Here is a 16694-nt window from a genome sequence, read left to right as displayed (position 1 = left end):
TTTAAGCTTTTGCAGTACAATCCCATCGAACGTCTTGGTGCAGGATCTGCTGGTGTTGAAGACATTAAATCTCATCCATTTTTTGCTGGCGTGCCGTGGTCAGACATGATGAGATGAAAGGAACCCAAGGTCACAGGGATAGACTGAAATCTTCTCCAGCAAGGAGCTTCTTGGAGACCATACGGATTCATTAGTGTGGGACATGAATGCACGTGAACATAGATTTGTACAAGAGCCTGGAAGAATAATGCCAAAAAGCGCACAATTTATCCCGTTTCCTTTTTGGACAGTATCGCATTGGGGGGGGGAGAGAGTTTGTTGTTTTAAGTGGCTGCTATGTAGAAACTTTTCACTAGAGGAGGGATATGAACTGGGTTAACTCGTAGTATATTTATCATTTTAAGATTGATAAGTAAATATAAGTGAGAATTCTGTGTTTGTGCTCTTCCTGAGCAAAACTGCCTTCCATGATAGATGAACATAGGATCAGACATTTTAAACCGGACTCATCCGGATATTTTACCATTAGACTCAGAAGGGAAGAAAAGCATTCGTAGCTCAGGCCCTAAGGAGTGGCCAAAGATGATGGTTGATGCCACTCCTGGGCCCAGTTTTCAAGTAGCTGTTGAGTAGGGACTTAACTGGCTATATATTTTAGCTAGCTAAATGCAATGGGATTTTCAGTAGCAACCTAGCTGGCTAGATTGCTGCAGAAAAGTTGCCTTGCCCAACTGTGTGTGCCCACGGAGATAGCCACATAACTTAAGCGGCTAGCACTGACGTTTCAGCAGTAGCTGACTAGGTTTCCCACCCGGGATCCAACCATGCCTCTCCAAAACATCCATCTGCGTTACATGGCTTTTCACCTTCACAAATGTAACTGGCTAACTCCTTCGTTGGCCGCCCACATCTCCAGGAAAATGTACCCCAAACCCTGCTGCCCGGTATAGCTTTGGAAAGAGACCTACTAATTTATTAACGGTATATAGTAAAATAAAGTGCTAACTCTAAAAGTGTGTGTTTGTGTTGGGGTATTTTGCATAATGACAGCTAAAGTATGTGGCATAAAAAAAGGAAGCTGTACAGAGGGATATGTTGCGGTTTGAAAATGACTGTGTCACTAATAACACTACGGAGAGATGCAAGGAAATGGGTGGTGCTCTCAGAATTGTGATTTTGTTTTCAACAGCTGTTGAGCACTGGAACTATGTGAGAAGCATATTGTTACAAAACTGGGTCACCACAGCTGATTCGGAAGCTTTTTCTAGGCCAAGCAGACTTTATGGCCCTAAAAACTCAATAAAGAAAGGGTTTAATGGTTAGGAAGCTTAGGATTCATGTTGATTGTGTTTAGGGATGGGTGAAACAATGTAGATGAGTGGTTCAGTTAACCAGAGCCAAACCTGAACATGTTGGCCATCGTTCATATCTTGACTCCAGCCTGGGCTATTTGCCTGCTTTTAATCCTGTTTTAAACTCCATGTGCCCCTATTATAGACTCCCCATCCCAAGCAGCATGCCTAGATAACACATTTGCTGTTGCCAGCTAGAAGGGTTAGAGAGAAGCCTCCTCCAAGATGTCCTCTTAGCGTTGCTTATTTGGCCAGCAGAGTTTGCCACAGTGTCTGCTGTCTTCCCTCCTTCCTTGGGATCAAGCTCATTGCCTCTGCTGGGCACCTGGCAGCATTAGACAGGACACCTGGATTTAAGTCTTCTGTACCTCAGTCTGAGCCACAGGGCTGGCTTCTGTTCAGATCTTTATGATGTACTTTAGATGCATGTATTTGCAGGGTACAAAGTTCTAGCAGCCATGTTGATGCTAGAGAAGATTGGACTCTCTACAGATTCTGTTATCTTTTACTGGATCAGCTTAAGACTTCTTAAAAAATGATTGCATGTGAGCTACTGGCAGATTTGCCCTTGTTAGAAAATTTACACTATTTTCCAGTACTTTGACAGGCTTGAATCTGCAAATATTTGCATAGATCCAAACCAATCCGAGCAAATCTGGATTAAACTTTAATAAATCAAAGTGAAAATACTTAAGTAAATTTAAGTCAGATATTTGAAAATTAGAATATGGATTTGATCTTGCTCAGAGCAAGGTCATCCTTCTCAAACTTTAATTGCACTTGACAAATTTCATGTAATATCTGCCATGTAAGAATTTTGTTCAGTCAGGAATTTTCTTACCTCTTCCAATTTTTGTCCCTTTTCCAAAAATTGATAGGTCTGGCCTTTTCCCCATGCCCTTCTCCTTCCTGATCCTGCACTGGATCAAGATACTTATGAAAACATATACAACAAAATTTGTCATGTGAGGGCACCACTGGCCCTTATGCTAGTTATTGGAAGGATTGCACTGTCTTCTGTCTCCTTTCCTCCATCCTACTGCCAAAGACGGCTCAGTTTCTTAGCATTCAGACAGGTTAATCCACACCAGTGGGTTATGCACCTCTACCGGCAGATGGAGATGGAGCAAAGCTGACGTCATGATATATATAATCCTACACCAATATCAGCCCGCCAGTATTCTCCGTCTCCAGCAGATGGTGGACATGCATCTCCCTACTGGGGATTGCTTAAAAAAAAAAAAAGAAAATGAAAGGAGAAAAGAAGAAGGAAATTAATTTGCCTCACTCTCCTGTGGTGATATCTTATGGTCCCTCCCTCAGTCGAGTTTTCCAGAGGTAATATCTGCGGATCCCTCCCTCAGTAGAGTGCCTTGGACCTATAGCTGGTTTTCCAGCATGGACTTAACTGTAGAGAGAGAAACAGCTGAGAGGCTAGAGAGTGCAGGAAGCTGAGTGCAGTGGTCAAGGCCTTTGCCCTCTTCCTCCACAATGGAAGACCAACTCTATAGTTGGCCAGGATGGTCTGAGCTTAGGTAAAGAGTAAAAAAAAGGAAAGGAGTGAGGGTTTCCATCCTCCTTCTGGTCTTCGAACCTCAGTGCGCCAATCCAATGTCCATTCCTGCCTCCGAGGGAGTTTGGGGAGTTGTGACAGATTGAGCAAACTTTTGGCTAGGCCATGATCTCATGCTTTGCTTACATGCTGTGTTGTAGTAGGCTGTGGCTGTGTTCGCGTGCTTTTCTGCACACAAGTCTGCCGTGAAACAGTGTCTGAAGTCGGTTCGCACTTGCACACCTGCGTGGATGCTCAGGTGGGCACCTGCCTGGACCACATATTGGTGTCAACAAACGAGATAGATGCCGAATGGCCTTTAAAAGCATTTATTGTGTGGAGACGCAGAAACTGCCCGACTCAGGCTGAGTTTCGCCACTCCTCAAGTGGCTGCCTCAGGGGCTATGCTGTTTTGTTCAGGATCTGAACCAACATATATCATTCTGTGTTAAGGTCAAACCAGCACCTATCAATGCATTACATTCTAACAATCAGCTGAGAGTGGAGACTACATATTTGAAGATTGTTAGAATGTAATGCATTGATTGGTGCTGGTTCGACCTTAACACAGAACGATATATGTTGGTTCAGATCCTGAACAAAACAGCATAGCCCCTGAGGCAGCCACTTGAGGAGTGGCGAAATTCTGCCTGAGTCGGGCAGTTTCTGCGTCTCCACACAATAAATGCTTTTAAAGGACATTCGGCATCTATCTCGTTTGTTGACACCATTACGGCTTTCATAGATCGCCTCCCTTCTTGTTTTGTTGGACCACGTATTGTGCACCTATATTTTGGATGCTTATTGGACAGACATTTTTGGGCACCCTGTCCATGCTTGCTTGTGCAGGCATGCAGCTGGACACACAATTGTCAATGCTTTGGGAGTGTGCTGCTAGAGGGTATTTACCCTAACGTCTGTCAGCGCTGCTTGGAGGCTCCGGCTGCTTTTACTGAGCCCGCCCTTCCCAGCATGATGCCGGGGATTGGGACTCCCCTATCTGGTTCATCAGTGGGGGAAGGCTACTCAGTGGGCACAGGATTTATGCCTTCTGATTTTGGTATGGACTGCGGTGGTGTTCGCACGCTTTTCTACACACAAGTTTGCTACTAAACCGTTTGGTGGGGTGAGTAGCCTTTTGGCTAGTCCCCACTTGCAGGTTTTGCTCCGTTCCTGAAATGGTGTAGGCCTAAGAATTCAGGATCACAAACTGGATCCCCACATGTCTGGTGCCACGGATAAGTGTGGGTGTACGTTTACACCTGCTAGGGAACCAGCTGGCATTGATGATGAAGGCGACCCTTACTCCCTGGAGGATGGGAAATTCCTCCGGGGTTGGAGTCATATAGAACAATGTTGTTCTGTCTCAGGAAGTTGATGAGTCTGGTTTGAATTTCAGGACAGTGCCCTAGGACCTCACCACCCTGGATGCGCCTGATCTCATCTGATCTCGGAAGCTAAGCAGGGTTGAAAGTCAACTATGGCTGATGAATTGGTGCTGAGACAATTTCAGAGTCTAATCTTAAGAAATGGCCTTTTAAAGGATCACTCTGGTTTGGGAGTGAGTCACAAAAAAAAGGCCAATAAATGGGGTGAGTCCCAGGTTCCTCAGTTACCATAAAAGCAGGCACCGCGCTCGTTTGTTGCGAAAGGTCATGCTAGGGGTTTTCAAATGTTTCTGACCCTTTGTTCCAAGCAGCTCACGTGGGGTGCAGGCTCGCATGGCAGTGCCTCCCATCCCTCTCAATGAGGGTGTGCCAACCCACTTCCGGGAACAGGAGGTAAGGGGTCACTTGTCTCTTCTTTTTTATTGGATGTGGATCAAGATAATTGTCAGATCAGTAGGTTCTGGAGAAAAGAGATGGCTGTGCTCTGGAGTTTCTCAGTGGTCCTCAGGACGTTTTCATGGTGTCTCTGCAGCTCTCCACAGAAGTTTAGAGACAGTGGAATGTACGTTGTCAAGACTCCTCAGCCTGCGAGCTGTGATCCCAGTGCCCATCTCACAATTAAATACAGGCCAATATTCCAGTTATTTCATTGTGTACCCAAGAAGGAGGGTTCTTTTCGCTCCATCCTGGATCTCAAGGGAGTAAACCGGCTTTTGCAAGTGACTCGTTTCCACATGGAAACCTAATGCTCGCTGATAATGGCAGTACAGTCGGGGGAGTTTAAGCCTCTGGATTGCTAGAGGCATATCTGCATATTACCGACTGGCTGGAGCATCAACAGTTTTCTATATTTTGCTGTTTTAGGGCAACATTCAGTTTTTGAGTGCTACCTTTTGGTTTGACTCTGCACCCAGGACATTCTCTAAGGTCATGGTGATAGTAGCTGCAATGTTGAGAAAGGATGGCATTCTGATCCACCTGTACCTAGACTATTGGCTAATTTGGGACAAAAGCCATGAAAGAGAGTTTTCAGGCCTCACGCAAGGAGATCTCCTTGCTACAGGAACTAGACTGGGTGGTGAACTTGGCCAAGAGCAATCTGCAGCCATTCCAGACACTGGAGTATCTCGGTGTTCGTTTTTGACACAAAGCAAGACAAGGGTGTTCCTGCCTGAGATCCACAATCAGAAACTGATGACCAGGTGCGACTATTGACAGAAACAATTACCTGGTGGAGTCTTATCTACAGGTGCATGGGTTGATGGCAGCCACCCTAGAGGTGGGCAAGGGAGCATATGCATCATCTTCAGCGCACACTGCTTGTACGTTGGAGTCCACAATCTTAGGACTACTCAATATGACTTCAGTTGCCAGTGGAGATCAGCATCCATCTGTAGTGGTTGTTGTAAGTGGATTATCTAATGAAGGGTTTTCCCCTATGAACACTGGACTGGCTACTATGCATGACGGATACAAGCTTCCTGGGTGGGGGGCTCACCGTCAGGAGTTGACAGTGCAGGTGTGCTGGAGTACAGAGGAGTATCTCTGGAGCATCAATCAGCTGGAAGTCTGTGCTGTTCGGTTGGCATGCTTGAGATTCATTGTCTGCTTGCAGAGTCAAGCAGTCCGAATGATGTTGGATAATGCGGCGATGGTGGCTTACATCAATTGCTAGGCAGCAGCCAAGAGCCAGCAAGTGTTGCAGGAAATAGCCCAACTCATGGAATGGGCAAAAGTACATCTTCAGGAGATCTCAGCCTCACACATTGCAGGAAAAGACAATGTAAGAACCAACTTTCTCAGCAGACCACATCTGCATCCCGACGAATGGGAATTGTGCAACAAAGAGTTCCAGTTCTTAGTAGGCCCCTGCGATCTCCTGTTTCTAGGCTTCCTGGTGACATCACACAGTGCGAAATTTCCGTGCTTCTTCAGTCACAGGAGAGATCTGAAATTTTTGGGCATTGATGCCTTCGGGCATGAATGGCCAGAAAGCAAGCTTCTATATGCCTTTTCTCCATGGCCCATGTTGGGCAGAATGATTTGGAGGTTTAAGTGACACACGAGGTTGTACTTCTGATGGTGCCAGATTGGCCTAGGAGGCTGTGGTATGCAGATCTGCGGAGGCTTCTGGTGGAATATCCTTTCCGATTACCAATCCACAGGTATCTGCTATAGCAGAGGCCTATTCTTTTCGAAGATCCAACTCAATTTTTGTCCTATGTTGTGGCCCTTGTGAGGGCTTGGTTGTTGAATTGTGGGTAATCCACTGCTCTGATTTTCTCTTTGCTTCGAGTGTGAAAGTTATTCATTTCCTTAGCCTATGTTCATGTTTGGCAAGTGTTTGAGACTTGGTGTGAGGAACGAGGAGTTCATCCTCATTCGGTTAAAATCCAGCTCAATTTGGATTTTTGCAGGATGGGTTGTTTAAGGACTTGACCCTTAATTCCTTGAAGGTACAAGTGGTAGTGCTTACCTGTTTCTGAGGTCACGAAAATGGTAAATCCTTGTCGGTCCATCTGGTTGTGGCCCGCTTCTTGGAAGGGGTAAAGCATCTTTGTCCCCCCTTGCGGTTGCCAGTTCCCTTGTGGAGTCTTAATCTGGTTCTGGATTTCTTGCGGATTCCCCTTTTTGACCACTGCGTAGCCTCTCCTGGAGGTTACTTACTAGAGGACGGTGTTCTGCAAGTAGAGTTTCCAAACTGCGGGCTCTTTCTTGCCGGGAATCGTTTCTGCGAGTGATTCCAGGGGTGATCCAGCCATGAACTGTTCCGTCTTTTTTTACCAAAGGTAGTCTTGGATTTTCACATGAATCAATCAGTTCCCTGCCAACTCTGGACAGGGCGAGAGATGTGGATGAATTTCACCTGTTACGGACCTTTGGTGATAAGTGGCATGTCATGAGGTATTTGAGGTATCTAAACCTCTCAGGAAGACAAACCGATTGTTTATACTACACAGTGGGAGTAACGGTGAGCCGATGTTGTGGGCTACGATAGCCCGCTGCATTAAAGAGGTTATCACAGCTGCATATATGGATGCTGAGCATCCATTGCCTTGTCAGGTTAGGGCTCATTCCACTAGAGCTCAGGCAGAGTCATGGGCTGAGACTAGATGGTTGTCTCTTGTCGAGATTTGCCAACTTGTGACGTGGTTTTTCTTATGCAACTCCAGGCATTAGTGCCTGGATGTGTAAGTCCCGGGAGGATGCAACCTTCGTGCATATGGTGTTGATCATACCGTGGGCAGCCTCCCACCCTGTTCGGGAATAGCATTGGTACACCCCATTGGTGTGGATTAACCTGTTTGAATGCTAAGAAAGGAGAAATTACTACTTATCTGATAATTTCCTTCTCTTTAATGAAGACAGGTTAATCCACCTTCCTGCTCTTGGCTGCTGGATGGTGGCGCTATTGTCCTCCTGAGTGGCTGCGTTTCCAGGGATTACTGTTAAGTGTCAAATCCAGTCCCCTAGATTAGTTATATTACACTCCTTGTCTCATCTCAATGTTTTTTCTGTTAACTGACTGAATGATTGTCTTTAATAGTTATGTTCATGTATTGTTTAGTTATCCACAGTTGGCTTTTGCAGAGAATACTGGCGGGCTGATGTAAATGCAAGGGTGTGTATATATATATATATATATATATATATATATATATACCATGATGTCAGCTTTGCTCCGTCTCCATCTGCTGGTGGAGGTGCATAATATACTGCTGTGGATTAACCTGTCTTCATTAAAGCAAAGGAAATTATCAGGTAATTAGTAATTTCTCCTTATGAGTTCTACCCTTCTCCCTGGAGGTGACTCAATCACATGAGTTTATTTAGTTTATTCATAACTTGATGTACTGCTATTTCAATGTGACATCAAAGCAATTTATATGAGGGATCTCCTTTCCCAGGGTTGTGGGAGTAGGAGACTGGGAAACAACTTATGAGCATTTAAGTTCCGTTTCCACCATATTGGATTCTTTCTGGATTGTGATGCATTTTATTTGATTAATGTAAGAATGGTCCAAAACTATACTAGTACATGAGGTTTTTTTTAGACAACATAGCTCCCTTTTCATATGAGGTTGGACTAATTAAGGCATCACAAAGTATCCATTTTTTCCCATAACCAATGGGGAACTTTTACTGCTGTTCAGGAGTGTTCTACTTTGAGCACAGCCCTATTATCGCCTGTTTTTCCAATGGGTGATGCCTGGATTTGAACTTACAATCTTCTGGCTCCGAACAAAGGGCTCTTCCACCAAGGTAAAGACATTGCCTCCCTAACTGGACTAGTAGGAATTTCCTGTCACTTGAGCCTGGTTGCTCATTTTCTTTACTTTAGTATTTAACCTTGTCAGAACCACCCAGGTACTCTTTAGGGACATTCAGCCCGTCTACAGATCACAGTGATGTCATGACAAATGTTTTAGTGACACTGATTGGAAACCATTACATTGCAAGGCCAATATTCTGTAGGCCATTTAGTGGACAAGTTATCTGGCTAACGTTAGCCGGATAACTTGTCCTGTATATTCAGCGGGATAAACGTCCCACCTAATATACTTGCTTAAAGTATTCTGGCTACATGCAGCCGAATAACTTGAAAAGATAACCAGCTATGTTTGAATACAGCCGGTTCGGTTTTCAAGTTATCCAGCCTTGTGTGACTGGATAACTTGCTACTTAATCGGATATCTTCAAAAATATCTGGTTAAGTAGCTGTCACCACAAGGAAAAATAATAATTCTAAGGGCCCACAGCCTGATTGTGAGCCTTTCCCCCCACCACCCCCTTAAACATAAACGGCCCTGTCAGGCTCAGCAGTCCCAAAAAAGGTCATCCCTTCAAACCCCCCGCTACTGTCACCTTTCCCAGTCTGGTTTCATAAAAAAGTAGTCATCCATTATCCTGGTCTTCATCCCCCCCCCCCCCCCGATGGCCAGAACAGATCCCTGCTGGGAGCAAGGGTCTTGCCCATTCCCAGCGGCTCCAGCGCTGCTTCTGATCAACAGCACTGGAAGCGTAAGCTTATGCTCTGATCTGATTGGAAGCGTAAGCTTATGCTCTGAACTGATTGGCAGCGCTGGAAGCGTAAGCTTATGCTTTGAACTGATTGGCAGCGCTGGAAGCGTAAGCTTCTGCTCTGATTGGAAGCGTAAGCTTATGCTCTGAACTGATTGGCAGCGCTGGAAGCGTAAGCTTATGCTCTGATCTGATTGGAAGCGTAAGCTTATGCTCTGAACTGATTGGCAGCGTAAGCTTATGCTCTGAACTGATTGGCAGCGCTGGAAGCGTAAGCTTATGCTTTGAACTGATTGGCAGCGCTGGAAGCGTAAGCTTCTGCTCTGATTGGAAGCGTAAGCTTATGCTCTGAACTGATTGGCAGCGCTGGAAGCGTAAGCTTATGCTCTGATCTGATTGGCAGCGCTGGAAGCGTAAGCTTCTGCTCTGATCTGATTGGAAGCGTAAGCTTATGCTCTGAACTGATTGGCAGCGCTGGAAGTGTAAGCTTATGCTCTGATCTGATTGGCAGTGCTGGGAAGCGTAAACTTATGCTCTGAACTGATTGGCAGCGCTGGAAGCATAAGCTTATGCTCTGATCTGATTGGCAGCGCTGGAAGCGTAAGCTTATGCTCTGAACTGATTGGCAGCGCTGGAAGCGTAAGCTTATGCTCTGATCTGATTGGAAGCGTAAGCTTATGCTCTGATCTGATTGGCAGCGTTGGAAGTGTAAGCTTATGCTCTGAAATGATTGGCAGCGCTGGAAGCGTAACCTTATGCTCTCATCTGATTGGCAGTACTAGAAGCATAAGCTTATGCTCTGATTTGATTGGAAGCGTAAGCTTATGCTCTGATCTGATTGGCAGTGCTAGAAGCCGATCAGAAGCAGCGCTGGAGCTGCTGAGAGCAGGTGAGTAATGTCCTCACTCCCAGCAGAGATCTGTTCTGACCGTCATTGAGGGGATGGAAATGGAGTCCGGGACAGGGGAGAGGTGAGGCGGTTTCTGTTGTGACCAGGTGAAAGGGGGTGGATGAAGGCTGGGATAACCGATGATTACTTTTTTTTAATGAAACCGGACCAGAAAAGGGCAGGAGGGGGGAGGGAGGGATGTACTTGTTTTGGGGCGGCTGATCCCGAGAATGCCATTTATGTTTGAGAATGGGGGAGAAAAGGCTCACAATCGAGTCACGGGGCCTTTGAATTTTTTTTTTTTTTTTGGGTGACACTGACAGCTGCTTAATTAGATATCTTGGAAGTTATCCGGCCACACAAGGCTGGATAACCTTAGACCTGCTCAGAAGCAGGTCTAAGGTTACCCAGCTAACCTAGCCAATATTCGGCTCGATTAGCTGGATATCTTAGCCCCTTCTTGGAATGGCCCCCAAAACGTCCCTATATTATCCGGCTAAATTATATCCGGATAAGTAGTTATCTGGCTATAATTTAGCCAGATACGTGGCTGATATGCCATATTTCAATGCAGGAGCCTGCACTTCAAATATTCAATCACCAACAGAGGGAAGTGCGGGTAATTCAATAAGTCCTCACGACTTCAGATTCTTTTCATCAAAGATTTCTTTTTATTTTTACGTCGGCAACTCCATTGCTTAGACTCGTGCAGAATTTAAAGGGGTCCCCCGACACGGACCCGTGTTTCGCCAAACCCGGCTGCGTCGGGAGGGACAAACATTTAGAAACGGGAATTCTCCTTGCAAAGTGAATGTCAGCACAGCGTCTAAAAGTTGAAGAATTCCCGTTTCTAAATGTTTGTCCCTCCCGACGCGGCCGGGTTTGGCGAAACACGGGTCCGTGTCGGGGGACCCCTTTAAATTCTGTGCGAGTCTAAGCAATGGAGTTGCCGACGTAAAAATAAAAAGAAATCTTTGATGAAAAGAATCTGAAGTCGTGGGGACTTATTGAATTACTTGCACTTCCCTCTGTTGGTGATATGCCATATTTGCCATTTAAACGGATAACTTTTGAATATCCCACAATATTCATGTGAAGGAAGACATTTGAGAAGGCCACTCCAGAGGCTGTCATAATCTCACGTCGCCGACCTGACTGATGTTTTCACGTGATAGATTACCTTCGTGGGCTTGTTCTTTTCCACTGGGTACAGATTTCACTGTGTTTTCTGATTCAGGTATCATGAACCAACGTACATATCGCCCCCTTTTTTTTTTTTTTTCTTTTTCCTGTTCGTCAATGTTTTTCCAGAGGGGGGGACCTTGGGATTTGAATTTGTGGCCATTTATTTGTTCTTGTTGCTCTTACTGTGCCAGTCTGTTTTGCTTCAATTTTGTTTAGTGTGAACATGCACACACAATACATCTGATCTACAGATCTTATATTTTTATGAGTTTTTAATTGATTAAAAAAAAAGTATATATATTTCACAGAATTATTGTAAGTAACGAGCTAGTTTCTTCTTTGATGACTTCAGGCAAACTGCAGAAATACATATGATAAAGTTGATGACGCTATTTATTGTATTTTCAGTACTGTATTAGTAGTAAATATGTGTTTTTATTATTATTATTATTATTAGCCATGTATTTTATAGTCTCTTCCTGAAGTGCATCTGTACAATTTCCATCTGTTGAGAATGAAAGGGCACAAGGAAAGTATTTCATTGAAAGGCAATCTGGAAAATATTTTTCTTTTCTTTTTTTTTTTTAAATGATTCCACTCTCCCTATTTTTCTAACCCAGAATCCAGCCCTGTGCTTTAGCAGCTGGGACTTACAACAACACTGTGAGCTGCAGCGGGTCACTAGGTATCACTGCCGTCGGTGTGCCCTCCGGGATTGCATCACGTTCAGAAATGGAATTGCCAACCTATGACTTTCTGCTTCCGTAACAGGAACTCCCTCCCCAGGTGAGCTATCGGAACAACTTCCTCGGCCAAGCTGCTAGGAAATCGCTGTCTGTCTGGGCCACGCTGTTACAGAGCTTCCTTCCAGCAGTGATTTTGGCCATGGAGAGTCTGGAGTGGGACCTCTGTGCTCAGGTGAAACCTTCCATATAACTAGCTGCAGTCCCAGGGGTTGTTTTTTTTTTTAATTTATAGTAACCTCAACAAATAAGCATGTTGGTTTCTAGCGACACCCTGCTCAGGAAGTCCACGTGAAACGTAAAGTGTTAAAGAAGTGTTGTAATAGGGCAGTTTATCAAGAAATGCCGCAGAGTTATGAATGGTTGGTTCAACTAATGTATTTAGATGTTAGCATAAACCTCTTATTCACTGCAATGCAACATTGAAATAAAGCACTTTTTTGGGAGACTAAAAAACTGTAAGGTTTCTTGTTTTCAATACACATTTTATTTTGCTTCTGGTGACAAAACCTTCAAGGTTTGAATCCATTTGGAAGATAGGGCAGTACGTCTCTCTAGACTGTGGGTCATTTAGCCTCCCAGGAAAAATGTCTGGTCACTTGGAAGCAACATCTTACCATCGGTATTTATATCCTTTTAGGTGAATTTTCAAAGGAGTTACACGTGTAACTGTAAGATACTATTGCAGCAATTTGCAAAATCCTAATACCTGCGAAGGTGCACTTAACACAGGTAAATCCTATGGACAATCCAATGGCATACATTGTAGCAATTTTCAAAAGCCCACTTGCATGGGTAAGGTGCGCTTACAGGTTTAAATCCCAGTTTTAAACGTGTAAATGCTTTTGAAAATCAGACCCTATGAATGTATGTGAAATTAAATAAATCATTTGTATAGCTAATTCCAGATGATGCAGTTCAGTCTTTCACACGAGATTCTTATTAGAAGTTTTCTCATTACAAAGAATAAATGATAAATTTTCCATTCGGAGTAGATTACTTAACATTTTAATTGTGTTGTAAACCCCCCGTGCTTGTTCATTGACATGCATGTATATTTTTTCTAGCTTGGTCCAATTTGAGGATGTAAGTGGTGGAGTGTTGTTTTTTTTTTTTGGGGGGGGGGGGTGTTTGTTTTTAGGCTTCTGCCCCAGTATCTCAGCTACAAGGGCATTCTCCTTTTTACCGGCTAAGTGCCTTATATCATATTTGATGTGTATTGCAGCATCAGGGCCTTTAGAGTTCTCTGAGGTCCAGAGAGGAAGTGCTAGGCTCAATGTCCCTCCATTTAATGGTTTGCACTGCCAAATAAGGAGCCTTATTTTAGTTTCTGGCTGAGGATCCTTGGGCTGCTGGAAGGTTGTGCTTTTTCGATGCCTGTGGGGGTAAGATTGAACTGATCACTCTGCTTATGTGACACTTGAGGCCTTATTTACTGAGAGGATAACTTTCCAAGAACTCTGCGCGGCCCCATATGTGCACATTTGTGGCCATGGAGAGACCTACAGCATTTTATAACCTGCACATACACAAGTCTCATAAAATAACAGCTTGCCTGTGAACCTCCTAGGCCCGCCCTTAAACACTTCTAGGCTGCCCCTTTTTTCTGTGAGCAAATGTGCATGTGAGATTGAAAATACGCACGTACTTTTGATATTTATAATATAGCATGTACGCGAATGCTAGCTACTTATGCGCGTATATGTTTTGAAACACCATTCCCATTGACATTAGCCGTTTAGAAAGTGGCATGCTGCTTTGTCAGCTAGAGAAAGTCATTGCATTAATTGGCCTAGATATGGGTACATGGTTGCATGCAAAACCTCTATTATAACGTCCAAATAACAACGTTTGTAGGGGAAGATAAGCAGAAAAATAAAAGTAATAAGAGGCCTTTATATAGTAATAAAAATATAATATAGCTGTGAGAAGACAGTTTGGTCCGGGCTAATACAATGTACTGAGAAGTAAATCTGGCTGTGCTGCTACTGCCACTACCGACTGTGAGAAACTGAGTCAAACGGTGGAGCGGGCTCTGATTTAGTGGCAGATCTTTTCCTCCACCATAACTGGGGTTGGGCTCTCAAAACATTTCAGGTTTCTGTGAAGCTGAAGGACTGAGGACCATGCTATGGGATGTGTGTGTCTGTGTGTGTGCACTGATAGGGGGATGATGGGGAGCAGTACTGCCGCCATGGGCCTGTTGCTGCTTATGTTGCTGCCACTTTGATTCTTCGTTACATTTTAAAACTGGTTATTATAATCCTCTTTGGATTTAATATTCACCTTTCCAAATCTAAGCTCAAGGCAAGTTAAAAATGTAGGTAGACTTGGTAGGTCCTGCTCCCAGAGGGCTGACTCTCTAAGGGCCTGATTTACTAAGGCTTTTTTTTCCCATTCTGTGTCGAGGAGGAAAATGCTTAGTACCTGAGGAGGTGCAAGATGAAGTGACTTGCCCAAGATCAAGTGCTCTCAGCGTGCTGCTCTATTGAGCAGTTTATCTTCCACTCCGTGCTTGGTAGCACTGCCTTGGTTATGACGTTGGATACCTATTCAGTCCATTTCTCAGTCAGTGAGAAGATAACTTTGGTTTAGGAATTGGGGGACTTGTTAGTTCTGGAGTTTGATGGACTTTTACCTCGTAGGCAGACCTGGTGAATTTCTCTCCTCTTACCAATGTCAGTGTCATGAATATGTATCCCTACACGGAGGGGCATTGCACTGGCATAGAACGGAAAACGGAGATCAGTACTGTTGAGATTTCTGCTAGGAAAGGTACTTTGTAAAGTAGTAAACTTATGCTGGAATTTGCAGACACATTGCTTCATTCGAGTACTGTAAAATTGAATTCTCTTTCTGCTTTCCTTCCTCCTGTGTCCCCCTTCCCACAGGGAAGGATATTGAAGCTGTGACAGCTGGGATGTCAGTCCACTGTACCTCTAAACATAGTGCAAGGAATAATAAGGACTAGGGAAATGGGAAGTAAAACATGGCACTTTATGCAACGGTGATGTCATTTGGTTTCTCAAGGACAATGTGTAGGAAGTCAGAAACACAGAAACTTCCCCTGCTTTACAAGATTTATGACACGATAGATGTTTGACTTAGAAAACAAAAACACACAGGTTGTTTGCTAATGTTTTCAGTGTGTCTGATTTACAAATGAATTCTGTTCTTGAAAAACAGTTAGTGCAGAATCAAATAACCTCAACACTGTCTTTTATTTTGTTCTTCTGGGCTCTTACTTCTTTCCATTTACTAGCTCCCTCGTGCATCTAGATGCAGTACCCGCAGGAAGGATGAATGCTGGTGCTGTGGCAGAATGTGCGAAGGACAGCTTCAGAGTGTTTGTTGTGGGCTCTCTTTGTCACCTTCATTACTCTGATGGCAGCGGCACAGTTCAGCCTAGTGCTTTTCAGTTGTTCTCCTCGAGGGTCCCTGAATATAGCTGGCATTTTGGGATTTCCATACGTGATACATTTGCACACATGGTCTAACAACCATGTTAACTTGCAAACCGGAGCTCTTTGTGGCTTCAAGAACTGGAGATAGGAACCACTAACAGGGAAGATGGACCACTGTTTACAGTGTGGGTGTGAAAACTGCTTCTGATCCATGGAGGATGGAAGCCTGCAGCATCTCCAACATCCCTAGTTCCAGCATATATGGCCACTGATACGAACAGTATCATTAGAACTAAATAAATGTTTTAAGCATCTTGGGAGTGTTTGAGCCTGGAAGTTCCTATTTTGAATGTTGCACTATATTATGTTAAACCGCCCAAGACCAAAAGGCGTTATGAAATTAGGAGGTTCAGCTTCAGTACAAAGTGTGAAAACATAAGCCTGGTTTTAACAATAGGCAGAAGCTTGGTGTCATGGTTTCGCCTGCTATGCAGCCTCCCAGTGCCATGGTTCTGCCTGCTATATAACCTCTCCACCAGCAGAGCTCTGCTCCCAACAGTGCAAGTTACCCTCTTGCCGATCACCTGATGCCTCGGCGCCAGTCCTACTTCACCCAGTCCTTCAGTGCCTCTTCATTGAATCACCTCGGTTCTTTGACCGGGCCACCTCCTTTTCTCTATTCTACCTTGCCTTATTTATTTTATTTATTTATTTATTGGTTTTTATATGGCCTACCCAGGCCTCCTGCCTTGCGACTCCTCTTGGCCTTTTACCTTGCCTTGTGGCCTCTCTTGGCCTTTTGCCTTGGTCTGGGTCCTTCCAGGCCTTCTGGCCTTGTTCTGCAACCTCTCAAACCTCCCTACCATGCTCTGTGTCCTCCTGGGCTTTTCTAACTTAACCTTGCAGCATCCAGGCCTACTAGTATTACCTTGCCCAATTGTTGCCTGTCTAGTCCTGTCCTTATCTAGTCCTGTCCTTCTCCTGCCCTTGCCCTCCCCAATCCAGTTCAGTCCCTTGTCTATTTCCCAGACCTTGCTCTTGTCCTTGGTTCCAGCTCCCAACCAGTACCTGCATCCAGCTCCCTGGCAGTGCCTTGCCTCCAGCTTCCATACTGTATCTGAAGCTTTGCCATGATGTTTGCCAGAACGAAAGTCTTACT

General features: G+C 44.5%; 1 protein-coding gene across 2 annotated transcripts in view; it reads left to right on the top strand.

Annotated features, from left to right (window-relative positions):
* The window catches only part of RPS6KC1 (ribosomal protein S6 kinase C1), a 287188-nt gene extending 284615 nt beyond the window's left edge, over nt 1-2573 (top strand). Inside the window, exon 15 of one of the 2 annotated variants that reach the window (XM_029593219.1) lies at nt 7-2573. In XM_029593219.1, the coding sequence (XP_029449079.1) occupies nt 7-117 (111 nt within the window). In that variant the 3' untranslated portion in view covers nt 118-2573. The remainder of the gene's footprint in view (nt 1-6) is intronic. The other variant, XM_029593217.1, reaches the window with a different exon arrangement.
* Nucleotides 2574-16694: the final 14121 nt, after the last annotated feature.

The sequence above is a fragment of the Rhinatrema bivittatum genome, chromosome 3 (genome assembly GCF_901001135.1).
Source record: "Rhinatrema bivittatum chromosome 3, aRhiBiv1.1, whole genome shotgun sequence".
Taxonomy (NCBI): domain Eukaryota; kingdom Metazoa; phylum Chordata; class Amphibia; order Gymnophiona; family Rhinatrematidae; genus Rhinatrema; species Rhinatrema bivittatum.
This window is presented reverse-complemented; position numbering and strand designations above follow the sequence as displayed.